The following is a 27,704-nucleotide window of genomic DNA, read 5'->3' as shown; positions in this document are numbered from 1 at the left end:
ACAACGGACGCCGGACATCACACGATCACATAAGCTCACCGTGTCACTTCATGACAGGTGACCTAAAAATATGTGTCGGAGATAAACATGAACAGTTGTGGTTAAAATCCCATAGAAACAAGGGCTGTTTGTAAAACATGCATGCCCCCCTATATGGGCTATAAGTTGTAGTAGCAGCCATTGTGTGAATACGTTTTTTGTCACTGTGAATGGTGGTGGTGGTGGTGGTGGTGGTGTAGGTAGTAGTAGTAGTAGTAGTAGTAGTAGTAGTAGTAATAGTAGTTGTAGTAGTAGTAGTAGTAGTAGTAGTAGTAGTAGTAGTAGTAGAAGTAGTAGTAGTAGTAGTAGTAGTATTAGTAGTAGTAGTAGTAGTAGTAGTAGTAGTAGTAGTAGTAGTAGTAGTAGTAGTAGTAGTAGTAGTAGTAGTAGTAGTAGTGGTAGTAGTAGTAGTAGTAGTAGTAGTAGTAGTAGTAGTAGTAGTAGTAGTAGTAGTAGTAGTAGTAGTAGTAGTGGTAAAAGTAGTAGAAGTAGTGGCAGTAGTTGTAGAAGTAGTAATGGTAGACGTGGTGGTGGTGGTGGTGGTGGTAGTAGTAGTAGTAGTACTAGTAGTAGTAGTACTAGTAGTAGTAGTAGAAGTAGTAGTAGTAGTAGTAGTAGTAGTAGTAGTAGTAGTAGTAGTAGTAGTCGTAGTAGTAGTAGTGGTAGTAGTAGTAGAAGTAGTAGTAGTAGTAGTAGTAGAAGTAGTAGTAGTAGTAGTAGTAGTAGTAGTAGTAGTAGTAGTAGTAGTAGTAGTAGAAGTAGTAGCAGTAGCAGTAGCAGAAGCAGTAGCAGCATTACAAGACCAATACTTAAGAATGATCAAATGGGAAAAGGTAACCTAGCACTGGCAGTAAATATGGGGCTCATTTACAAGTCAGATTTGGAATCTCTGCTGTAAAATGAGATTTTGAATGAATTAAAGGGAGGCAAATCTGTAATAAAAAGAACATGCATAAACCGTAGTTGTTTCCCTTGTTTGAACCATGCTAAATCCTTACAAGTTTGGAAAGAATTGGATGAAAAATTTGGACTTTATTGCATAAACACCATTTTCTCAATTCAAGGGGAGGTAATTCTGTACTTCATGGACCAATAATGCTCATTTTTTGTAGGGTTCGTGTCCTCATTGATATAAAGACACTGTGCAAATTTGGGAAGGATGGGACAAAAAATGTGGAAGATTTTTGAAAGTTTTTACAAAATAGGCAAAAACGAATAAACATGCAGAGTTCAACGAGCTCCTGCGGCCATGTTTTTTGACGAATCAAATTTCTTTGAACAACTTTTTCAGGGGAGCCTTCAAAAGTCATCCCTGTGTAATTTTTTGAAAATCTGATGAGCGGTTTCTGACAAGAAGATTTTTTAAGGTTTTTACCATATATGGTCATGGCGGCCATCTTGGTTATGTGATCAAATTTTTTTTAACAATTCTTTTGTCCCATGACCTAGGGATGCTCCACATGAAGTTTAGTTGAAATTGGCTCAGGTGAGCTAAAAATGGTACTGTAAAAGGTTCCAATCCACTAGAAAACGGCCGAAAAAAGAAGGTGCAAAAACAGTAGATTTTTATTCAAGTCGAATTCTTTTTTGGTTTGAACATGACATATCTTTTTTATTGCTTAAATCGATTCAGCTTAGAATGCCTGTCAAGAAAAGGTTTGGTCATGGGGGTCTCTATGTGCAATATGTTGTATTTATTTTCGCTCAAATTTTTAGCTTTTACATTGAAACATATAAGGAAACTATTTAGTATATTTTGACCTAAACATTTACTTCAGCAGCAACTTCCCTGTATCTTGCAACTATGCTTTCAACGCCATCGGCGCTCTCGTTACAAAATAGCGTGCCCATTCTAGAACTGAAAGTTGAGTTCATAAAGGTAGGCTCATAGCACCCATTCCAGAACTGACATTTGAGTACATACAGGTAGGCTCGTAGCGCCCATTCTAAAACTGACATTTGAGATCATACAGATTAGCTCATAGCGCCCATTCTAAAACTGACATTTGAGAACATACAGATTAGCTTAAAGCGCCCATTCTAGAACTGACATTTGAGAACATGCAGGTAGGCTCATAGCGCCCATTCTAGAACTGACATCTGAGTACATACAGGTAGGCTAAGAGCGCCCATTCCAGAACTGACATTTGACAACATAAAGGTTAGCTCATAGCGCCCATTCTAGAACTGACATTGGGTACATACAGGTAGGCTCATAGTGCCCATTCTAGAACTGACATTTGAGAACATAAAAGTTGGCTAATAGCACCAATTCTAGAACTGACATTTGAGTACATACAGATAAGCTTATAGCGCCCATTCTAGAACTGACATTTGAGTACATACAGGTCGGCTCATAGCGCACATTCTAGAACTGACATTTATGTACATACAGGTTGGCTAATAGTGCCCATTCTAGAACTAACATTTGAGTACATACAGATAGGCTAATAGCACCAATTCTAGAACTGACATTTGAGTACATACAGGTTGGCTCATAGCGCCCATTCTAGAACTGACATTGGGTACATACAGGTAGGCTCATAGTGCCCATTCTAGAACTGACATTTGAGAACATAAAAGTTGGCTAATAGCACCAATTCTAGAACTGACATTTGAGTACATACAGATAAGCTTATAGCGCCCATTCTAGAACTGACATTTGAGTACATACAGGTCGGCTCATAGCGCACATTCTAGAACTGACATTTATGTACATACAGGTTGGCTAATAGTGCCCATTCTAGAACTAACATTTGAGTACATACAGGTAGGCTAATAGCACCAATTCTAGAACTGACATTTGAGTACATACAGGTTGGCTCATAGTGCCCATTCTAGAACTGACATTTGAGTACATACAGGTTGGCTCATAGCGCCCATTCTAGAACTGACATTTGAGAACATACAGGTTGGCTCATAGCGCCCATTCTAGAACTGACATTTGAGTACATACAGGTTGGCTCATAGCGCCCATTCTAGAACTGACATTTGAGTACATACAGGTTGGCTCATAGCGCCCATTCTAGAACTGACATTTGAGTACATACAGGTAGGCTCATAGCGCCCATTCTAGAACTGACATTTGAGAACATACAGGTTGGCTCATAGCGCCCATTATAAAACTGACATTTAAGACCATACAGATTAGCTTATAGCACCCATTCTACAACTGACATTTTGAGTACATACAGGTAGGCTCAAAGCGCCCATTCTAGAACTGACATTTGAGAACATACAGGCAGGCTCATAGCGCCCATTATAGAACTGACATTAGAAAACATACAGGTTAGCTCAAAGCGCCCATTCTAGAACTGTCATTTGAGTACATACAGGTAGGCTCATAGCGTCCTGACTCCAGATGGTTGTCATCCAGTAGGGAAGCCTCACTGACACTTGGTTGCTGCAGCTTCACACGTTTAGCACCTGCAAATGCATTAAGCCCAATTGTCTCAGATTTATAATAAGAGATTTTCTTGAAACGAAAAACATAATAAAAGCGGAAAGTGTCGTCATTGATTATAGTATAATCTGGGACAGTACTTTACGCACATGCATTAAACCCCCCTTTTGTAGAGCGCGGCCCAAATATATGGTCTGGACATGAGCTTCTACTCCCAATTTACACTAATTAATGAACATTATCTGGGATGGGGCATTATGCACAAGAATTAAATCCCGTATTCCCAGAGTGCACCTTAAAGGGGCCTTTTCACAGATTTTGGCATTTTTTTAACTTATTCATTAAATGCTTTATATTGATAAATGTAAACATTGGATCGTAAAAGCTCCAGTAAAAAATCAAGAAAAAATTAAAAAAAGGAAAAGAACATTGCCCGGAGTAGGTTTCGAACCAGTGACCCCTGGAGTCCTGCCAGAGTCTTTAAGTAAAAACGCTTTAGCCTACTGAGCTATTCCTCCGTGTACACATTCTAGATGTATTTTATACCTTATATAAGCAATCTTCGTAGTTTCACAAAATTCAACGACAAAAACAGAACTCTCCAAATTATTCAATCGTTTCGCGTTGCAACGCTTTATAATTTTTAGGTTTTAAAATCGTCAAAAGATGCATATAATGGCTATATTAGAGCATGGTTAATGTTCGGTATTACTGTTTCCTCACAAATATCATAACTAAAACGAAAACTTACGAATCTGAAACAACTTTTTTCAATTTTGTCAATTTACCAAAGCGTGAAAAGATCCCTTTAAATGTGTATCTTAACTCTTTCTCACTCAGAAGCAAAGTGAAAACGGTTATTTGCAAACAGCATAAAACCAGAACAACCTGTGATTAACTGGCAGTCTGTTCAGGGTTTATGCTGTTTGCTGCTCACCAGTATCTAGTGGAATGTAGCAGTTAAACAGGTAAATTATAATGCACACAAAATCTTGTTTACTGTCATGTAAACATTACATACATCCAGTATCCTGGCTGCCTTTGGATGCAGATCTTCCCATCACGGGGTTGGTTGATGGCCTGAGGACAACAGGAAAGAGTCTTACCTATATGTGAGCCGCACTCTGGCAAAACAGGGCTTAATGCATATGCGTAGTGTCCTCCAAGATTAGCCTAGGCATTGCGCGCAGGCTAATCAGTGATGACACTAAACACACATGCATTAAGCCCTGTTCTACCACGAGCAAGGTTCATGTAAAACATGGGAATTCAAATAGGATCAGCGGTCTTTCTGTTGACCAAGGACAAGATAATCAGTCAGTTTACCAATTAAACAATGCTAAAAGAAGCCTCTAAATTGAGCAATGCATATGAGAATACAACTCTCATTTTAATAGCAAAACAAGGGACAAAATTGTCACAAAACCAGGTTTTCAATATAAAAACAAGAGATGTGTTCGTCAGAAACACAATGCCCCCTACTGCGTCGCTTTGAAATAAAATTTATCATTTGGCAGGTATAGAAATCATCTCCCTTTAAAGCTTATTACTTCCCTTGGATTTTGTCCAATCCAACCAACCAGGGGGGGGGGAGGGGGGGGGGGCGGTAGACAGTCAAAATGACCAAGTCAGACATCACTGACAACCAAGGCTTGTGGTTTATCAAAGAGATCATAGCCAGAGTTCATCATGTACCTATAGAGATAAGTCCAGAGGTATGTAATGCACCCTACTATTCACAAATTTGTACAGTAAAGAAATGATAATTATATCATTTAAAAAGACCTTTGACAAATCATTGATTTGAGTTATAAATAATCAAAATAAACAAGAGATGTGTTTGTCAGAAACACAATGCCCCCTAATGTGCCGTTTTGATAAATTTTGTTTACCTTTGACCTTGAAGGATGACCTTGACCGTGACCTTTCACCACTAAAAATGTGCAGCTCCATGAGATACACTTGCATGCCAAATATCAAGTTGCTATGTTATATATTTTAAAAGTTATCGCAAAACTTTACTGTAAGGTTAAAGTTTTGGGACAGAGTGACAGAATGACAGACAGACAGGCCAAAATCAATATACCCTGATCATACATTCCAAGGGCATAAAAATCTGTACAGTAACTGTGAAAAGAAGTTAAATTCTTGGTAAGGAAATATATAACATGAGATTTATAATTATATAAATTACTTCCCTTGAAAATAATTGTCTCTGACAAATCTCTATTTTAAGTAGCAAATAATTAAAAGCCACTCTCTATTTTAAGTAGCAAATAATTAAAAGCAACTATCGTGACTGCAGATTCACCACTCAATGTGCATCTCCATGAGATACACATGCATGCCAAATATCAAGTTGCTATGTTCAATATTGAATAATTATCTCCCTTTAAAGCTTATTACTTCCCTTGGATTTGTATTTTTACCTTAGACCTTGAAGGATGACCTTAACCTTAACTTTTACCACGATTTGTTATTTGTTTAAATATAATTTGGCAGGTCTGATAATTATGTTCATTTAAAGCTTATTACTTCCCTTGGATTTGTTTTTTCGATCCGTAGACCTGGAAGGACGATGTTCACCTTGAAATTTTACCACTCATAATGTGCAGCTCCATGAGATACACATGCATGCCAAATATCAAGCTGCTATCTTCAATATTTAAAAAGTTATGGCCAATGTTAAAGTTTTTTTTTCAGACGGATGGACAGACTGACATACTGACGGACGGACAGTTCTACTGCTATATGCCACCCTACTGGGGGCATAAAAATACAATGATATTTGACCATAGACCTTGAAGGATGACCTTGAACTTGACTTTTCACCACTCAAAATGAGCAGCTCCATGAGATACACATGCATGGTAAATATCAAGTTGCTATGTTCCATATTGCAAAAGTTATCAAACTTTAACCAAGGTTAAATTTTTGGGACAGACAGACAGACAGACAGACAGACAGAAAAGACAGACAGACAGACGACAGACAGACAGACAGAGACAGCCAGGACAAAAACAATATACCCCTGATCTATCGATCCGGGGGCATAAACAAGTCTGATAAAGGGAAACACCTCAAAATGTGCATTGCTACTAATTGTTCATCAGTTACCACCCTTGTTTAAAAAATTCAATCTATTTTTAGTCGTGGCGACCTTGACCTTTGAGATATCTATGTAATTCTTTTGCGCGATACACCGTCCAATGATGGTGAACAAATGTGCCAAATGATTGTAAAATCTGAAAATGGATGAAAGTTATGGCCCAGACAAGCTCATTTTTTGCCATTTTTGACCTTTGAACTCAAAGTTTGACCTTGACATTGGAGATATCGACGTAATTCTTTCGCGTTACACACACTGTCCAATGATGTTGAAAATTCTTAGATACAGTTAGAATGTTCTCTTTTGAATTTATTATCGGCACAAAAACATCTTATAGAGGAAGGATCATTATCAGTGGGTTTTGTGTTCAAATGTGGGGCCATTAAAGGAACCCATTCCTAATAAAAACAGGTACATATAATTCCCAAATGGAACCTAAAAAATCCGAATTGAAGGTTAAAAAAAGATTTCCATTAACCCATTTATGCCTAGCGTCCTGAAAAAAGGACATTGCAAACAGCGAAAACCCAGATGAGATGCCGCTTAATGCGGCGTCTCATCTGGGTCTGCGCTGTTTGCTTAAAGGAATTTCTTTATGAAATATTTTAAATATAGAAATAAATATACTTGACATCCCTAATTTTGGAAATAAATTGATCCAATAAGAAGTATGGGAGAGTCCACTAGGCATAAATGGGTTAATCTCAACCTTGAGTTCATCTCCCGATCAGCTCAATAAGTTGAACCTTAGTAAACATAAGATAGAAAACACTTATTCTTAAATTCTAAATATTTGTCAGCTAAAAAAACTATTTTCCCATTTACCCCATTCCAAAAATGGTGAAAACAAGAAACCGTCGGAGACGGGTGATGCTCCCCAAAGTTTTTTTGTCACGATATTGCACTATATATTCAGATAAAAGGAAATGTCTTGAGGGCACAGTAGTTGGGGGGGACAAGATTTTTTTTTAAATAAAATTTCAAATGGCCATAACTCTGTAAACAAGAGCACCGCCTTGCGGGTGCAGACCGCTCATCTATTTTCTTTTTAAAGGTGAAGGGACTCTCATTTTCAATCACAAAGGAGGGAGGAGTGGAGTGAAGAAGGGTGTATAGTGTGGGGTTGTGGACATTTATTACATTATCTTCCAAAAAAGCGAAAAAAAAAAAAAAAAAAAAAATCGGGGGGGGGGGGGGGGGGGGGGGGGGGGGGGTTTGGGTGCGATGGTTGGACGGTATTTCAAACATAAACCGTTTTAAAAAAAAAATGGGGGGGGGGGTATTATAGTGTGAGGGTGTGGTGATAATTTGTGAGATGATCTTTAAAAAAAAAAAAAAAAAAAAAAAAAAAAAAAAAAAAAAAAAATCAAAAAAAAAAAATTGGGGGGGGGGGTGGGGGGGGGTGGGGGGGGGGTATAGTGTGAGGGTGTGGTGGTCATTTGTGAGATGATCTTAAAAAAAAAAAAAAAAAAAAAAAAATAGGGGGGGGGAGGGGGAGGGGGGGAGGGCACGGGGGATGGTTTGGGTGAAGTCTATTGTGGTATGTCAGGTAAGAGTAGTTTCATCAAAGTATCAATCAAATCTAATCATAAATAAAGAAGTTATGGCAATTTTAGCAAAATTTAATAATTTGACCTTGAGAGTCAAGGTCATTCAAAGGTCAAAGTAAAATTCAAGTTGCCAGGTACAGTAACCTCATGATAGCATGTAAGTATTTGAAGTTTGAAAGCAATAGCCTTGATACTTCGAGTGGATCGAAACACAAAATTTAACCATATATTAAAAGTTACTAAGTCAAAAAAGGGCCATAATTCCATAACAATGACAACCAGAGTTATGCAACTTGTCCTTTTACTGTACCCTTATGATAGTTTGTGAGTGTTCCAAGTATGAAAGCAATATCTATGATACTTTAGGGGTAAAGTGGACCAAAACATAAATCTTAACCAAATTTTAAATTTTCTAAGTATAAAGGGCCCATAATTCTGTCCAAATGCCAGTCAGAGCTACATAACTTTGCCTGCACCGTCCCCTTATGATAGTTCATAAATCTTGCAAGTATGAAAGCAATAGCTTTGATACTGTAGGAATAAAGTGGACCTAAACACAAAACTTAATCAAATTTTCAATTTTCTAAGTATAAAAAGGGCACATAATTCTGTCAAAATGCCAGTCAGAGTTACATTACTTTGCCTGCACAGTCCCCTTATGATAGTTAGTAAGTGTTGCAAGTATGAAAGCAATAGCTTTGATGCTTAAGGAATAAAATGGACCTAAACACAAAACTTAACCAAAATTGTCAATTTTCTAAGTATAAAAAGGGCACATAATTCTGTCAAAATGCATGCCAGAGTTATCTAACTTTGCCTGCCCAGTCCCCTCATGATAGTAAGTAAGTGTACCAAGTTTGAATGCAATAGCATTGATACTCACTGAGAAAAGTGGAACTAAACGCAAAACTTAACCAAAATTTTCAATTTTTTAAGTATAAAAAGGGCACATAATTGTGTCAAAATGCACGCCAGAGTTATCTAACTTTGCCTGCCCAGTCCCCTCATGATAGTAAGTAAGTGTACCAAGTTTGAATGCAATAGCATTGATACTTTCTGAGAAAAGTGGACCTAAACGCAAAACTTAACCGGACGCCGACGGCAACGCCAACGCCGACGCCGACGCCGACGCCAAGGTGATGACAATAGCTCATAATTTTTTTTTAAAAAATAGATGAGCTAAAAATCATCCGACCAGAACCTGCTGATAATAAGCACATCTTCTCTTGGTAGTGAAGCTTCCCATAAAGTTTCATTGAATTCCGGTCATTAGTTGCTGAGAAATAGCCCGGACAAGAATTGCACTATATGTACAGTAAATGAAAAATTTCAAAGGGCTATAACTCTGTGAAAAATCATCCGACCAGAACCTGCTGATAATATGCACATCTCCTCTTGGTATTGAAGCTTTCCATAAAGTTTCATTGATTTCGGGTCATCAGTTGCTGAGAAATAGCCCTGACAAAAATTGTGCATGGACGGACACATGGACGGATGGACGGACAAAGTGGCAACTATATGCTCCCCCCCAAATTTGTATGGGGAGCATAAAAACCCTGCCATGATACCTTGGAGGATCCAGCGTCATGAGCTGCTGCTTCACAAGATTGGGCTCCAGAGATGGGTCCTTGCTCAGGCAGTCTATGATCTACACACATAACATCTAGAGGCTATATATTCATACAGTTTTTTTGAGGGGTTGTGGGGGATGAGGCCTTTAGCCCTTATGTGGGGGAAAAAAGTACTTAATCTCTCATTATTACATTTTACATGTTTGCACTATATTCATTGCTTTCTTTCAAAATTTAGTAAGTTTGACAAGATTAAATTAAAATAGAATTGAGAAATTATAATCATGAGACACATCTTTCTATTAAAAAAAGGGGTGAATTTTTTGGACCTGAAAGGGGGGAAAAAACAGTTTGGTGGGGGAAGACGCCGATATTCGGAGTCTGTTATATAAGGTTAAAAAAAACCTGTCATATACTGTAACACCATCAACAGATGTATATTCATTATATAAAATTAAGACTTCGAATGACCAAAGACTTTGGTCATTCGAAGAACGCACAAATTAAATGTATACAAGTACCAAATCAACAAAAAACATCTATAGGCTAAATATTAATCTGAGCCGCTTTTGGGGAAAACTAAGCCTAATGTATTTTGGTTAATTGTCTTCTCAAATTAGCATGTGCAATCCACACAGGCTTATTAGGGACAACATTTTCCATTTTAATGGTATTTTTCCATCAAAGAGGGTCTCTTCTAAAAAAAAGTGCAGGTGGAAAATGTTGTATCTATGAAGCTTGTGCAGACTGCACAGGCTAATAGGCATGATGCTTTGGGCACATGCATTAGGCCCAGTATTCCCAGAACATGACTTATATAACCCCATCAACAGTTTAAGTGCCATTATATACCATTTACACATTGGATGTTCAAAGAACACATTGGTTTCAAATTAAATGTGTACAAAATGTATATCAAATAAAAAACAACAAGCAAATTCGTTGAATTGATATCCCCCGCCAATATGCTTCTGGACACAAAAGTGTTATATTTGACAATAAAAAAGCATTTTTTCAAGATACAAAGGGCCATAACTCTGTTATAATTAGATGGTGTACAATGCTGTTTGGCATGCATCATACTATTATCCATATATATCCTCATACCAAGTTTCAATGAAATCGGCCAAAGCACTTCCAAGATGGCTCCGAACAGACGGACGGACGGAAAGACGGACGGACGGAAGGACGGACTGACAACGCCAAAACAATAACCCTCTGCCTATGGTGGGGGATAATAACTAGATAGATGTATAGGTTACACTGTACCTGGTCCTGCAATGACTGTGGCATATAGAGGTTACACTAAACCTGGTCCTGTAGTGACTGGGGCATATAGAGGTTACACTTTACCTGACCCTGTAGTGATTGGGGCATATAGAGGTAACACTGTATCTGGTCCTGTAGTGACTGGGGCATATAGAGGTTACACTGGACCTGGTCCTGTAGTGACTGGGGCATATAGAGGTAACACTGTACCTGGTCCTGCAGTGATTGGGGCATATAGAGGTAACACTGTATCTGGTCCTGCAGTGACTTGGGCATATAGAGGTTACACTGTACCTGGTCCTGCAGTGACTGGGGCATATAGAGGTTACACTGTACCTGGTCCCGTAGTGACTGGGGCATATAGAGGTTACACTGTACCTGGTCCTGCAGTGACTGGGGCATATAGAGGTTACACTGGACCTGGTCCTGTAGTGACTGGTACATGTATAGGTTACACTGTACCTGGTTCTGTAGTGACTCTGGCATGTATAGCTTACACAATACCTGCAGAGACTCGGAATGTAGAGGTTACACTATACCTGGTCCTGTAGTGACTGTGGAAAGTGGACGTTGCATTATACCTGGTCCTGTAGTGACTGGGTCATGCAGAGGTTACACTATACCTAGTCCTGTAGTGACTGCGGCATGTATAGCTTACACTGTACCTGGTCCTGTAGTGACTCTGGCATGTATAGCTTACACAATACCTGCAGAGACTCGAGACTGTAGAGGTTACACTATACCTGGTCCTGTAATGACTGAGGCAAGTAGAGGTTACAATATATCTGATTCTGTAGTGACATAGGCATGCAGAGGTTACACTATACCTGGTCCTGTAGTGACTGCGGCATATAGAGGCTACATTATATCAGGTTCTGTAGTGACATAGGAAAGCAGAGGTTACACTTTACCTGGTCCTGTAGTGACTGCGGCATATAGAGGCTACATTATATCTGGTTCTGTAGTGACATAGACATGCAGAGGTTACACTATACCTGGTCCTGCAGTGACTGAGGCATGTACAGGTTCACAATCCTCAGGTACTCCACACTCATCTCCAAGATGGAGGCCATGTCAGTCTTGCGTCCCTTGATGTAGGGTAGAAGCACACGTAGCTGGTCACAGCTGTCCTTGATACGGTCCCTGGTAAACATATATGTACAAAAGGCAGTGCAAAGCATTGATATACCACATCTGTCCTTGATACAGCCCCTGAAGAAAACATGGTGGTACAATGGGCAGTGCACAGCAGTGATATACCACAGCTGTCTTTGATAAGTCCCTGTGGAAAACATGTAAGTACCATGGGCAGTGCACAGCATTGATATGCCACATCTGTCCTTGATACAGCCCATGGGAAAAACATGTTAGTACAATGGGCAGTGCACAGAAGTGATTTACCACAGCTGTCTTTGATACAGCCCCTGGAGAAAACATGTTAGTACCATGGGCAGTGCACAGAAGTGATATTCCACAGCTGTCTTTGATACGTCCCTGGAGAAAACATGTTAGTACCATGGGCAGTGCACAGAAGTGATATACCACAGCTGTCTTTGATACGGTCCCTGGGGAAAACATGTTAGTACCATGGGCAGTGCACAGAAGTGATATACCACAGCTGTCTTTGATACGGTCCCTGGAGAAAACATGTTAGTACCATGGGCAGTGCACAGAAGTGATATACCACAGCTGTCTTTGATACGGTCCCTGGAGAAAACATGTTAGTACCATGGGCAGTGCACAGAAGTGATATACCACAGCTGTCTTTGATACGGTCCCTGGAGAAAACATGTTAGTACCATGGGCAGTGCACAGAAGTGATATACCACAGCTGTCTTTGATACGGTCCCTGGAGAAAACATGTTAGTACCATGGGCAGTGCACAGAAGTGATGTACCACAGCTGTCTTTGATACGGTCCCTGGAGAAAACATGTTAGTACAATGGGCAGTGCACAGAAGTGATATACCACAGCTGTCTTTGATACGGTCCCTGGAGAAAACATGTTAGTACCATGGGCAGTGCACAGAAGTGATATTCCACAGCTGTCTTTGATACGGTCCCTGGAGAAAACATGTTAGTGCCATGGGCAGTGCACAGAAGTGATATACCACAGCTGTCTTTGATACAGCCCCTGGAGAAAACATGTTAGTACCATGGGCAGTGCACAGAAGTGATATTCCACAGCTGTCTTTGATACTGTCCCTGGAGAAAACATGTTAGTACCATGGGCAGTGCACAGAAGTGATATACCACAACTGTCTTTGATACGGTCCCTGGAGAAAACATGTTAGTACCATGGGCAGTGCACAGAAGTGATATACCACAGCTGTCTTTGATACAGCCCCTGGAGAAAACATGTTAGTACCATGGGCAGTGCACAGAAGTGATATTCCACAGCTGTCTTTGATACTGTCCCTGGAGAAAACATGTTAGTACCATGGGCAGTGCACAGAAGTGATATACCACAGCTGTCTTTGATACGGTCCCTGGAGAAAACATGTTAGTACCATGGGCAGTGCACAGAAGTGATATACCACAGCTGTCTTTGATACAGTCCCTGGAGAAAACATGTTAGTACCATGGGCAGTGCACAGAAGTGATATACCACAGCTGTCTTTGATACAGCCCCTGGGGAAAACATGTTAGTACCATGGGCAGTGCACAGAAGTGATATACCACAGCTGTCTTTGATACAGCCCCTGAGGAAAACATGTTAGTACCATGGGCAGTGCACAGAAGTGATGTACCACATCTGTCTTTGATACGGTCCCTAGGGAAAATTTGAACGTACCATGAGGCCTAAATTAAAATTAAGTTTGTTTGCCCTTTACCGACCGACCCACTTTTTACCCCCCGACCCGAAATTTTTTATTGCGATTTCTGAAAACGTATTTTTTTTATTTTCATTTCTTTCGAATATCATAAAAGAGCCGACTACAATATTTATTTGTACGTGTATTTATATCCCTGTCCATTCTTATCGCTCCTGACCGATCTAGGTCGCTCCGATTGTTGGAATTTCATATGCCCCAGAATAGACAGTAATGCAAGCGTCTTTAACCCGCATCGTGATCGGCGGTGTTCCGTGAAAATGGCCGAACGACATCATACTTAACTATTGGTTCGCGAAAGTAGTTGGACATATACGAGTTTACGTTCGTTGCACACATGTTGTTAACCTGATCCAAGATGGCGGACAATAAAAAGAAATAACGATGCTCAGCGAGGACAAATAACTATTGAATTTACTACGGACATCATATAATTAGTATGGATTAATGAAAAGAGCGTGTCATTCTACGATGGAGCATACGTTTTAGATACAAATAAAACTCTTTTTTTTGCAAATGTATGAACTGAATGGCACAGAACAAGTGTTTGAAAATTGAAATGCAGTCTACTCGCAAAGAAAAATACATCTAACAGTTACAGGATTATCGTTTGAAAATGCAAAATAAAAGACAAACATGATTAGATTTATATGCAAGTGGATCTGTGTTTAATCAGATTCATGTGCATATTCTGCTTTATTATGTTTGCCACTCTAAACAGTTTACTGTAATGGCATGTTAGTGAAATGGATATTTAAAGGTAAACTTATTTAATATATTAATGTCTCTTAGCTAAATACTTCGACAACACTCAACTATATATGCTTAAAGCGTTAATATATCCACAAACTGAAACTAACACGCTTAATTTATTTCCCTAAATCAAGTTTTCATGCTTATGTTAGTTGCAATAATACAACTCCCAGCTATTGACCCTCTGAGCTGTACGTATGTACTCATAAAAGCTCAAAGTATTCAAGAAGAACTAATTGTTATGTTCAGTTTGCCGAGACTATGCACTAACCCGTCAAACACTTTAAATTGAGGCCTGTAAAAATTTCAACTGGTCTGTGAATTGTTTCTCCTGGTAGGCAAGTCTGGCTTGTAAAATGTGACGGTCTTTCGCCATGTCTGAATTTTTCCATTAAAGGCTTTGGGCTGTCTTTCTACACTCCTTTAATGCAGCCATTATTCCATCAACAGTGAAGAGTAAACAAAAATACAGGAAATCAGAGTCCCAACTTGCCCCCCAAAAATTGTTGCCGTTTAATTAACCAATGAAACAAGATATCACTAAAACTGAGATTAAAGGCAGGGGTTCTGAAATAAGCTGTCCGAGTTGTCCGAGTCGTCAATTTCCCCTTCCGGACAAGCAGTTTTTCAAAGCTGGCTTGTCCAGTGACAAGTAAAATTTCAGTGGTAATCATTTTTCGAGAACGAAACTACTCCATTTTCCGAAAATCAAAAACAAAATATTATATATAAATAGCTAATGATTAATCTGTCGACTGGCACACGTTTTCATCTGCAAGGTACATGTAAGTGTAATTTTCCAATAATAATTATTAAATCTAGTAAACTAGTCCACGCGTATATAGCAACAGCCAATCACGCATAACATTTTCAGTAGAGAAACCAGCGCACATGTGTATAGTACCAGCCAATCACATAAAGATAACATTTTTTGTACATTGCAAATGGCCGCATGCATGTTCTATAGACATGCAGTGAACATAAGATGTTGTTTTTTTAAAATAAAACCACTTCAACGTCAAGCCATGACGCGAAACAGACCAATGATAAAATCAGTTCGGCGTCGGAGAAGAGAAAAACCAAGTATGAATATGATAAAGCCTATGGTGCCAAGCAGAAACGAGAATTTGTTGAGTCTTGGCTAATTGATTTCCCTTGGCTTGAAAACGTTGCCGGTGTGTGTGAATGTAAACTTTGTAAGGAGTTTCCTTTATTAGCGGTTATTAGTGGTGGTTTATTAAATGGTCAGCCTGTGTGCAGGAGAGACCCTTTGACATCTCATCAGAAAAGCAATTGCCACATGCAATGCAAAATAAAATATGATGATGAACTTCATACAAAGAAAAATGAAATAAAAGTAGGTAAATTTGATGAAGCCTTGAAAAGTGAATTTTCTAGTCATGTTGAGATTATTAAATATCCGAAATGGTATCATGTGTGACCTAAGTGTTCTTATTATATGCACATCTTTCTTGTATTTTTTGTTCATGTGAATTTTCTATAGTTAATTTGTTTTATAAGTTAAAATAGAAGTTAACAAAAGTGTATGTTTGTATTATTTGCTTAATTAGTAATGATCTTTTCCTTTATCAATCTTAAAAGAACGGACTAGTACTTCTTTGGTACGGACAAGTGAATTTGTGGGTCCAACTTGTCCTTGGACAAGTAGACTCTTAAAATATTTCAGAACCCCTGAAAGGTCTTATTCTACGTTAGCGTTACCGATCGCCGAAATCGCCATTGGCGATTACAATTCCTAGCTGGCGATTAAAAATAAGATTTTCATGAAATTGGCGATTGGAAAAAAATAGACCCTATGCTTTACAAATGCACACTCTAAATGCCTGTTTTCAGGCCGTATCAATCGCCAGAAACATCGCCAAGATTACAAAGATAACATCCTTACCGGAAAGGCCCCAGGGGATAATGACGACCGCCTAGGTCGATAATCCACATGGCTAATGTCTTAATTGGTCAAGCTTTACACTGCAACCAGACTTTTTGAACATTTTGGTTACTTGGCTATTTACGTGATGACTGAATCACTGAAGCGTGCCGTGTAATGACCTATGCTATAGATGTTATGATTCAACGTTATCGAATCGACCAGTACGGATTGGCATTTAATCAGATGGGCGGAGTTATGGCATTGACATAGCCACTATAAACTAATTTCCCAAGACACAACGATTTTGATTGGCTAAAAAAGTAGATAAGAGTTACTTCCCTTTACGGTCGCTATGCGACTTGAAAGACCGATTTAGAAAGTGAGTTGCAGATTCTGGGAAAAATGGATGCTGCGAGCAAAAATGGAAAGTCGAAGCAACAGAAATTAACACAATTCTTTAGAAAAGAAAGCGGACAGAATAATGTAAACTCAGGAAATGACCAAATGTTAGGTTCGCGATCGGAGGACGTCTAAAATAGTGCAGATGTGAATGCAGAATCAGAAACGTCTATACCTGTCAAGGTTCACGGTTTCGTCGTGAGTCTCACTTTTTTTTAACATGCAATGGCGGTCTCATGCTGACTTAGTAATTCCTCACGCATTTCTTCAAAAACGAAAAAAAGGTGTTTGGATTTTATAAAATGTCTTATAATTACTTCCGAGACGGGCGGGCTGCTTTAGTGGTTTCAAACCTAAATACCACATGTACCGAAAACTGTTTAACGGTGTTAGTGTATCATTATCACTACGCCACTGGTGTCTATGTAAACAAATAAATTGGCTGCAAAATGTCAGCAAGTGGCTCACCAGCAAAGAAAAATTTTCAAGCAAAAAGGGCTAATTTCAGAAACAAATAGTCTTAATTTTGCTCAGGAAATAGCCCCAAAACGCACCACAGACAATCTAGGATCAAAAAAAATCCGGGGGGGGGGGGGGGGGGGGGGGGGGGGGGCATGCCGCCGGACCCCCCTAGATTTGGCGACTAAGTTTTTTTCCTTAGCGCCAACCTAGCTTATTTCGCCATAAACAAAACAGCTGTAACTTCAACATCAATCATTCGATTTAGAAATAACTTACAACAAGTGACCCACGAAAGAAGACAGCCTATCTCCCAACCTTAAAGGTCAAGGTCACTAAAACTAATAGATGCTCGTGATAGCATGCGTTCTTACCTTCTCACTTTCTCTTTGTTGATATGCTCCACAGCCTTTTTCCCCTTCTTAGGCTGGAGGGCAACACTCTCGTTGCCATGGAGGCTATTCTTGTTGCCAAGGTAACTGTTCTTGTTGCCAAGGGCCAGTGAGTTGTGTGACCCATGTGAATCCTTCATTGCAAAGTCTGCAGGTGATCCTAGTCCACTGTCCATAGAGATACTTCAACAGACCAAACAGACAATCATACATAAGCAATATAAAGTGCAAATGTTCAACCATAATTGTTTGCTTACCATTTTTTTAATCACATTTTTTTCAATGTGAAGTGAAATCACTTATATTATTTTGCTCTCCATTTTTTTAATCACATTTTTTTCAATGTGAAGTGAAATCACTTTTATTATCAATTTCGAAGTATTTGTAAGCATAAAATCAACAACATTAATTTCTCAAATTTAGTCAAAAGAATGCGTTATTTCCCAATGATAAAAACAACCACTGGTTAGTTTTATTGATTGATGCATGTGACAAATCTTCTTTAGCTTAAAAATAGGCCTCAACTGTAGTTCCTTTCTATGAGCAATGTTTTGGGGAAACAGGGCTTAATAACGGTGCCAATACCATGTGACCTTTTTGGATCTGTGTTGGGAGAATAAAGCGCGACCCAGTTAACATTTTTAAGGATCTCTTTTTAAATATTTCACCATTTGTAATGGGATAAAGTGGAGAGCCGTCTCATTTGTAAGAGTTTTCTATAGGTATAATGATCTTTTTAAACAAATAAGTATTTTGGTCAGTAACGTGCAAATGCGCCTTTGAACGGTTAGAAAAATTTCAGATCAGTGTGGGGACTTCATATTACAAATGCGCGGTTGCACTTTGCTGAAAAAATACTTATTTGTTTAAAAAGATCTTGATACTTAGAGAAAACACAGCGGGCTCTCCACTTTATACCATTAAAAATGGTGAAATATTAAACAAGAGTGCCAAACTGTCACAAGATACGCCCGTTTGAAGGTTTTGGACAACTTGATAACTTTACCATGACCCATATTTGAACTTGACCTACATATCATCTAGACACAACTTCTGACCAAATTTGGTGAAGATCAGATGAAAACTACTTCAATTAGAGAGCGGACACCATGCTTAATGCTTGAAATGCACTAAGTGACCTCGTGATCTAGTTTTTGACCTGACATGACCCATATTTGAACTTGACCTAGATATTGTCTAGACACAACTTCTGACCAAATGTGGTGAAGATCGGATGAAAACTACTTCAATTAGAGAGCCGACACCATGCTAAATGCTTGAAATGCACTTAGTGACCCCGTTACCTAGTTTTTGACCCGGCATGACCCATATTCGAACTTGACCTAGACATTGTCCAGATACAACTTCTGACCAAGTTTGGTGAAGATTGGAAAAAAACTAATTCAATTAGAGAGCGGACACCATGCTTAATGCTTGAAATGCACTAAGTGACCCTGTGACCTAGTTTTTTGACCCGGCATAACCCATATTCGAACTTGGCCTAGATATCAACTAGATGCAACTGCTGACCAAGTTTGGTGAAGATCGGATGAATACAATTTGAATTAGAGTCCGGACAAAGTAAAATGCACTAATTGACCCTTTGACCTAGTTTTTGACCCAGCATGACCCATATTCGGACTTGACCTAGATATCAACTAGATGCAACTACTGACCAAGTTTGGTGAAGATCGGATGAATACAATTTGAATTAGAGTCCGGACAAAGTGGCGCCGTTGAAAATGCACTAATTGACCCTATGACCTAGTTTTTGACCCGGCATGACCCATATTCGAACTTGGCCTAGATATCAACTAGATGCAACTGCTGACCAAGTTTGGTGAAGATCGGATGAATACAATTTGAAATAGAGTCCGGACAAAGTGGCCCCTTTGAAAATGCACTTATTGACCCTATGACCTAGTTTTTGACCCGGCATGACCCATATTCGAACTTGGCCTAGATATCAACTAGATGCAACTGCTGACCAAGTTTGGTGAAGATCGGATGAATACAATTTGAATTAGAGTCCGGACAAAGTGGCGCCGTTGAAAATGCACTAATTGACCCTATGACCTAGTTTTTGACCCGGCATGACCCATATTCGAACTTGGCCTAGATATCAACTAGATGCAACTGCTGACCAAGTTTGGTGAAGATCGGATGAATACAATTTGAAATAGAGTCCGGACAAAGTGGCCCCTTTGAAAATGCACTTATTGACCCTATGACCTAGTTTTTGACCCGGCATGACCCATATTCGAACTTGGCCTAGATATCAACTAGATGCAACTGCTGACCAAGTTTGGTGAAGATCGGATGAATACAATTTGAATTAGAGTCCGGACAAAGTGATGCCTTCCGCCCGCCGCCCGCCGCCCGCCGCGGGGTTTCACATAATACGTCCCGTATTTTATACGGGCGTATAAAAAGACGTCATTACAAATGTTAACTGGTTTGCACTTTATTCTCCCAAAACAGATCTTAAAAAGTCACGTGGCACAGTGTTTATGTACTGTCTGCTTTTTCAGTATTTTTTGTTTAAAGGAAGTATTTTTAACAAAATCCAATTCAGACAAAAAGTGTTGTCACGGATTAGCCTGTGGGGATAGTACAGGCAAATCGAAGACAACACCATTTTCATAAAACAATACCAGGGTACTCTTCTGCCTTTAGAGGAAGCCACCCATATAGCTAACATTTTAAGGGGAATTGCTCAGTTTTCCTTTTGTAAAGGAAGTTTTTACTTAATAACTACATTTGAATGTACATGTTTTTTGCACTATATTTATTTTTCTTTATAATATAGTGTATTTGACACTCAAATGAGCTGAAATTGTTTTGATAAATTATACAGTGAATGTCAGTATACTAAACAGTTGAAACTCCTGTTGCCCCAGCAGTATTTCTCTCCCATTTAACACACATGGTCCTTTATTTATGGCAGGTGACCATTTTCAGTGCTCAAATAATTATTGATAAGACACAGTATACCCAACCATTGATAAAACTTTATTGAGCTAAATGAACATACACTCAACCATTGATAAAATTTTATTGAGCTATCTGAACGTACACTCAACCATTGATAAAACTTTATTGAGCTATCTGAACGTACACTCAACCATTGATAAAACTTTATTGAGCTATCTGAACGTACACTCAACCATTGATAAACCTTTATTAAGCTATCTGAATGTACACTCAACAATTGATAAAACTTTATTGAGCTATTTGAACATACACTCAACCATTGATAAAACTTAATTGAGCTATATGAACATACACTCAACCATTGATAAAACTTTATTGAGCTATGTGAACATGCACTCAACCATTGATAAAACTTTATTAAGCTATCTGAAGGTACATTCAAACATTGATACAACTTAATTGAGCTATTTGAACATACACTCAACAATTGATAAAACTTTATTGAGCTATTTGAACATTAAGTTGGATACTTTACGAACTCTACCATTGATCCAACTTAATTGAGCTACATGAACATACACTCAACAATTGATAAAACTTTATTGAGCTATTTAAACATACACTCAACCATTGATAACAATTTATTGAGCTATTTGAACATACACTCAACCATTGATAAAACTTTATTGGGCTATCTGACGGCAGCTTAACCAAAACCATATAAAATGGCGTAACAGACCTTTCCCTGGTAATTATGTAATTATGGGAAACAAATATGATTTCGGGATTGGGAATTATTTTATTTATTTAATTTTTTTTTTTGGGGGGGGGGGGGGGGGGGGGAATTGGCAATAAACAAATTAAATACAACTCAAAACAACCCAGCTCAATACATTTAAGATATTTATTTAGAATAGGTCTGTTTCACAGCAACCCTACTAGCCTAGCTAACGCTCCAATCCTATAAACTTTGGATGGTTGTTACTTATGTTGTAAAAAACACATTCTTGAATCAATATGTTTAAACCAACCGACCTGTAGATACACCAATACAAAGCCTGTCTACCCTTGCCTAGCTACCTGAAGGAGGAGCGGTCATAGTTGTCGTCATTGGTTACAGAGGCGGGAGTGCATGGCGTGGCCGGGTCAAGGGGCATGTCTGGACTCTCTAGAGAATCTTCCCCTCCCTCTGTTGACTGGGGAAGCTCGTCATCTGAAAATCCCAACCTTCGTTGACCAGTGTCAGACTTGGTTGTTGAACAGAAATAGGTGCGCACAAGTGAATGTTAGTATTGACTCTTGCAATAATATACCTTAAACCTTTACCACTTACATACGTATTTTGACGCATTTGTATTCCTTTAGAAAGTTTAATTTAAGTAAAGACCTTTCTTACTAGATTCAAGTTCTTAAGGCTTCATTTCCAACCATTAGATACTTATAAGCAGCAAACAGCATAAAACCTGAACAAACTGTGAGTTTCTCGCAGGCTGTTCTGGTTTTATGCATTTTGCACATAGCCAATATCACTTTGCTTCTGAGTAGGAAAGGGTTTACTTGAAGACTGATAGTAGGAAAGGGTTTACTTGAAGACTGATAGTTTACAAAGACACGAGGTTATTATTTCTATGCCAAATTATAACCATGGCAGCCTTATATGCAGTGAATCAGAATTTGAGTATGCTAGGTGATGATTTACTAAATATCTTTAAACCCATTTATTTTGTCTTGCTTGCATCAAAAGCACACTGCTTATTTGGACGCTATGGAGTCCATTTCCTGGCTAGAACAGGTACTTGGTGTATTTGGGTTGAATCTAAAGAATGCTTTTAAAATGGGGATCAAACCAGTTACAGTGTGTTCCTTCCAGTTGCTAGGGGACCTCTGCTCTATTTAACAGGATGAGATTGCAGTTTGATCACAATTATTTTTCTATTTTATAATGTACCGGAAACAGCACTTTCCCAATTAGGAAAAAACATCACAGTTCCCAATTACTGTAAAAAAACATCCTAATTGAAGGTTTCCAACAAAAAATAAATAAATGCAATCTTTCCCTTTGGAGCTCTATTGGCTTAAACCTAAGCAAATATAAAATTGACAACTTGACAACACTTCGTTATCAATTTTAAAGTATTTGGGAGCAAAAAATCAAATAAACCAATGTCCCAATATGAACACTTCACGCCGCAATTTTCACAATTTCAGACACTTTTATAAAAATGATTGTGTTCCATCTATATTTATTTGATATTTGTAACCATGCCAACCTTAGTTTCAACACTTACCACAACAATTATTATCTGGAAAACCCTTGTGACTACCATCTTCAAAATCTGGATTGTTTCTTTGAATAATCGTTAGCATTTTAAGTACTGTTTGATTTTAATGTACCAGGGTATATGTCACCTTCTCAATTGTACAAGCATGTGTTTACCTTGATTACTCTAAATTTTCAGACACTTGTAGTTTTTGGAAATCCTCTTATTTTAGCAAAAATAATTATTTTTCATGACTCTTTATTTTCGGTCATATGGGCTTTAGTCCATAATTAATGTCTCTTAATTTTCTGACAGTTTATTTTACCGCGCTATTCTACAGACTTTGGCCCTGTTTTCGCTTATCTTGTGACACTTCTATCATGGATTTTTACAACAGGATTAAGGTCATACAATCTGGCAGGTGCATGGCTGAGGACAATGGACATTACATTGGTGTAAATGACATGACGCCTTATCAGTGATCGCTCCGCCCACTTAATCACGTGGCTCAGCGGGAAGAAAACCTAGACAAGCTAACACCAAAATGGCTTCTTTGCCTATGGACTGCATATAGATTTACGCGATATTCCGGATGATTTTATGGACTTGTTTAACACCATATTACACTTGTAAAGGGGTTGATGCCATTTAGTTATTCTGCAAATGCAAAAAAATATACGATTAAAGAGAACATCAGATATTTATAACGGGTAAATCGGTACATTAAACACGCTCTCAAACGCTTGCGCGCTTACCGAAATCGAACCTGTTATTACGTATAATGGTGTTATTTGCAATAAATTAACACTTCACCGGTATTTACCCGTGTTATTAACAAAATTATTACCGAAACATTCCCCCCTACCCGTGTATTTGACACGAAATAGCGCTTTATAACTGAGAATTCGGTGAAGTTTTACGCGCTTTCTGACGCTGGGTGGGTACTTCAATCCCACATGTTATTGCGTATAAAAGTGATATTAATCATATTAAACATTGCTTATGGGACATTTATCAATCACTATAATTTAAAGCGCAAAAACATCACAGTAAGTTTGGACATTGTCTGATATAAAATTGTCTGATATAAAATTAGCGTTGTACGAAATGGAATACGGTCAGGCTATTATAAATTAATAAGGCTACCAATATCAGACGCTCGCGCAGGTACCGACTTCCCCGAAGTTACCCCATTTATTGGTTAACTAATATCAGTAATAATAACTCTTTTACAATAGCATTTATCGATACGTCTTTATTAAAATAATAACAAAATGGTTTTCACTTGTTTCTGACACACACAGAAACGCGATTTTAAACGGGGATTTTGTAAAGTTACACGAATTGGGTACCAAAATTCTCAATTATTTTATATGCACACGTGACATAATACATACATAAAATGTACATGTGTAGATACCGTTAATAAGATAATATATCACATGTCACCTTCAAATAACATGTATGATGTCAATTAAGTGCATTACTATCAGAGTAATAAAATACAGCACGAATTAGGCTTCATGCTGGGTTTTATTTCTCTTTAAGTAATGCAGATGAACCTCGCTTCTGTATATTAATGACCTAGTAACTGATAAAACTATTTTTTTTAAACGTGAAATATTATGTGATAATCAGATCGATAACATAAACTATTTAAACCTGCTAGTAAATCCGATAAAAATATATTATAATTGTCTTTGACAGTGTTGACGTTCAGTTGTTCGTGGTGACAACCGCATGCATTTATACATCTCTTACACTTCTCAAGATATCTTTTCGGCTTTGGAAACGATATAAACTCAATGTCACCAACTAATCTTTCAGGATATCGATTGTTCGAGTTACATAATCCCCATTGAAACCGTTTAACCATTTTTAATCGTTTTTTTAAAGAGAAAAACAAAAGAAACTCGTTGGAATAAAAGTCAACCTAAACATGTAGCTTGTCTAGAAAATGGCGGACAGGTCGTTGCTAACGAGTGCGCCCGATTAATCGATCGCTGATTGGTGGATCAATTCTAGTGGGCGGAGCGATCATAGATAAGGCGTCATGTCAATTGGACACATAACCATGAATAACTGTAGAAAATTATGGATTCACTTAACATCATTTGAAAGAGTGTCCTCCTAGTAAGAAAGCTGAACATTTCATGTTTTTACTTTTTTGTTCTATAAACAAAGTATTATTGAAGTTGGATTAAGACATCAATTTGGGAATAAATAGTGTTTTTTTGAAAGTGCATTATATGCAGTTTTATATGTTGTATTTATTTAGTTTGACAAATTATAATGAAAACAGATACTTGCATGTATAATAGCATCATTTAAATTAATTTTACTGCAAAACTGGATTGTTTATTGATTTTTTTTTAAATCCTCATGAAATGCAACTGTGTCCAGTTTAAAAATTCAGTAAAAATGATGAAAATACAATTACTGTTAATGAAAAAGTCATGGAAAATTGCTTATTTAACTTGAAGTATAGACAAATACAATAAATTTAGATCATGAAATGAATACTTTTGTTTGAGGAAATCACCAAAATGATGTCCATTCCCAATTTCATGTCTTATTCCATTATATCATTTCAGGCAAGAGAAAGAAACGCTGCTAAGATATATTTATTTCTTAAAGCAACAATGAAAGAGTTAATCACAAGACAATTATTGTACATTGATTTATTGCATTTATTTCAAAGTAATAATTATTTTTCAGACACCTTAGGCCACGACTTTTATATTTATTGGTTTACAAAACCGCCGACCCTAATTTTTGGAAAATGGGAAAAAAAAATAAAATCGGAAAATCGTCTTTTTTTTAATTATTTTATTCCCGACCGCACTGCAAAACGAGCGAAACGAGAAAAAAATCGATCTGGTTTGAGTACGGTTGCGAATAAAATCAAGTACGTACAATCACCGATTGGTTCACATATATTGCAGAGATCGGGATATTTTTCAATGTGACACATTATGTACCAGTCCTTTTATGGGCACTTCTCAAAATTTATTTCGGGTAAAAATTACAGACAATAAGAAAATCAGCGTCAGTAAAATGTCGACCCCATCAAAATTTATTTCCGAGTCTGTGACGCAACTATATTGTTTAACATGTTAATTATATTAAACAAACCCGATATTATAGTAGATAAAAAAGTATTTGATAATTAGTATAAATAATACAATAAAACACTGCCATTATTTACGATATATGTGTTTAGGAATTTTGTAAACACGTCCGCCATAGTTTATAGGAACTGTACAGAAAGTTTGGAAATCGGAACAAATCGGTATATCTCGGAAAATCATTGATAAATGTATTTGTCGTTTCAATGCTTAGGGCCGAGTAATTTCGGCAAATCGGAACTCAACTTGCGTAAAACACTTGCTCAATTAAAAGTTAAACTCCGCCTCCGTTCTCTGCAAAAGATTCGAATGCGGAGCTATGCACGTGCTTTTATTAAATTGGAGGATTGCAATTGAGAAACAAACACACGATTGGTCCGGCATGTTGATTGCTAGACAAAGGAAGCCAATATTTTCGGCGCGAAATTTGTCGCTTTATTGCTTCCGACAGAAAGCGGCTTTCCTTTGATGACGTCAAACTGTCAATTCACACAGGCTGCACATTTTCGGAAGACTTTAACTGACTCCTTGTTTACAATTCCAGTAAAAAAAACACTTGATAACATTAAACTTTGGATTAAATTATCAAAATAAAGCAAAAGCGAAGTTGACAAATATGATTAAATTAATTCGCGTCAGTTCAAATAAGACGTTTTGCTTTGTAAATCAACGAGTTTTCATGACAACAACAACTTTGACAAACATTACCGCGACGACGCATGGATCGATCTACCTCGATTTTTTTTTATGCACGATCTCATAAGTCGAGTAAGGTAATTTGTGTATGAGTAGTTTATCTTATATAAGATTTATGCAACGGGCATCGCATTGCGTAATGGTGCGCATCGAATTATGGAAATGAAGCGCAGTTTTTCGTTTTAATGGGAGAAGAACGCATGTCATGTAATGGATTGTTTAAAATTGCCTGATGTTACAAAAGGTGCTTTTAGGACTCATTTCATTTGAAGATATAGATGTGTTTTATTGCATAATTTGATTTTTTGTCTCTGTGTTAAGGTTATAAAAGATATGTCGTCTTTGTTCTGATGTTATTAGTATTAACTTTTTTTTCCAATGATGTTTTTTTTTTTTTTTTTTTTTTTTCGACCGCCCGATGGACCATTTTCAAAATAATTTTTGTAAACCAATAAAAAAAAAAGTCGTGGCCTTAATTTTTGTCTCTAAATTTTCAGACACCTGTAATTTTTAATATTTTTCTGATACCAACAAAAATAATTTAAGTGCCTGAAAACATTAAGTTATTACGGTACATGTCTAATCATGTCTGAAAAGTGCACATTTCTGATAGTTGGTGGCTCTTCTAAAAAATAACGATCTATATTACATGGACTTGTATCACTACTAAAGAAAAAGAAGTGGGCATGAACATGGGTAGGGCAATCTTATTCATTAAAAATTATTGTATTTCTACTCTTTAGAATGTTAGTGACTTAACTGTGCGGTTTTTCTCTCAAATCTTTATATTAATTGCCCAAGCATATATTTCATGAGGAATGATCAGACCTTTTCCAGGCCATTTTTTTAACAAATGCAATTTCTCAGGATACAGGAGTCGGACACCACAGGGTCGGCTGAGAGGGCGACTCGGGCGAGAATCTTTACACACTTTCAAGTGATGGCAACATAAGGAGGACAAAGGCAAATCGATGCAACACCCACCCACCCCACCCCCTTTTAAACGCTACGGTATATGGT

The 27,704-nt window shown here is 37.8% G+C and overlaps 2 protein-coding genes and 1 long non-coding RNA gene across 5 annotated transcripts in view; 1 reads left to right on the top strand and 2 right to left on the bottom strand.

Annotated features, from left to right (window-relative positions):
- Positions 1 to 27,704, top strand: part of LOC127836879 (uncharacterized) — a 339,553-nt gene that overhangs the window by 264,225 nt on the left and 47,624 nt on the right. The window lies entirely within an intron of this gene.
- The window catches only part of LOC127836871 (spermatogenesis- and oogenesis-specific basic helix-loop-helix-containing protein 2-like), a 45,835-nt gene that overhangs the window by 6,428 nt on the left and 11,703 nt on the right, over positions 1 to 27,704 (bottom strand). The window contains exons 2-7 of one of the 2 annotated variants that reach the window (XM_052363515.1): positions 21,680 to 21,846; positions 17,648 to 17,848; positions 11,937 to 12,084; positions 9,670 to 9,749; positions 4,464 to 4,522; positions 3,373 to 3,465 (exon numbers count right to left, since the gene is read on the bottom strand). In XM_052363515.1, the coding sequence (XP_052219475.1) occupies positions 3,373 to 3,465; positions 4,464 to 4,522; positions 9,670 to 9,749; positions 11,937 to 12,084; positions 17,648 to 17,848; positions 21,680 to 21,756 (658 nt within the window). In that variant the 5' untranslated portion in view covers positions 21,757 to 21,846. The remainder of the gene's footprint in view (positions 1 to 3,372; positions 3,466 to 4,463; positions 4,523 to 9,669; positions 9,750 to 11,936; positions 12,085 to 17,647; positions 17,849 to 21,679; positions 21,847 to 27,704) is intronic. The other variant, XM_052363514.1, reaches the window with a different exon arrangement.
- LOC127836885 (uncharacterized) lies at positions 18,826 to 20,092 on the bottom strand. Its single transcript, XR_008028980.1, has 2 exons — positions 19,586 to 20,092; positions 18,826 to 19,429 (listed from the first exon to the last, which is right to left on the bottom strand). It is a non-coding gene; the product is annotated as an uncharacterized LOC127836885 (long non-coding RNA).

Source organism: Dreissena polymorpha, chromosome 7 (genome assembly GCF_020536995.1).
Source record: "Dreissena polymorpha isolate Duluth1 chromosome 7, UMN_Dpol_1.0, whole genome shotgun sequence".
Lineage (NCBI taxonomy): Eukaryota > Metazoa > Mollusca > Bivalvia > Myida > Dreissenidae > Dreissena > Dreissena polymorpha.
This window is presented reverse-complemented; position numbering and strand designations above follow the sequence as displayed.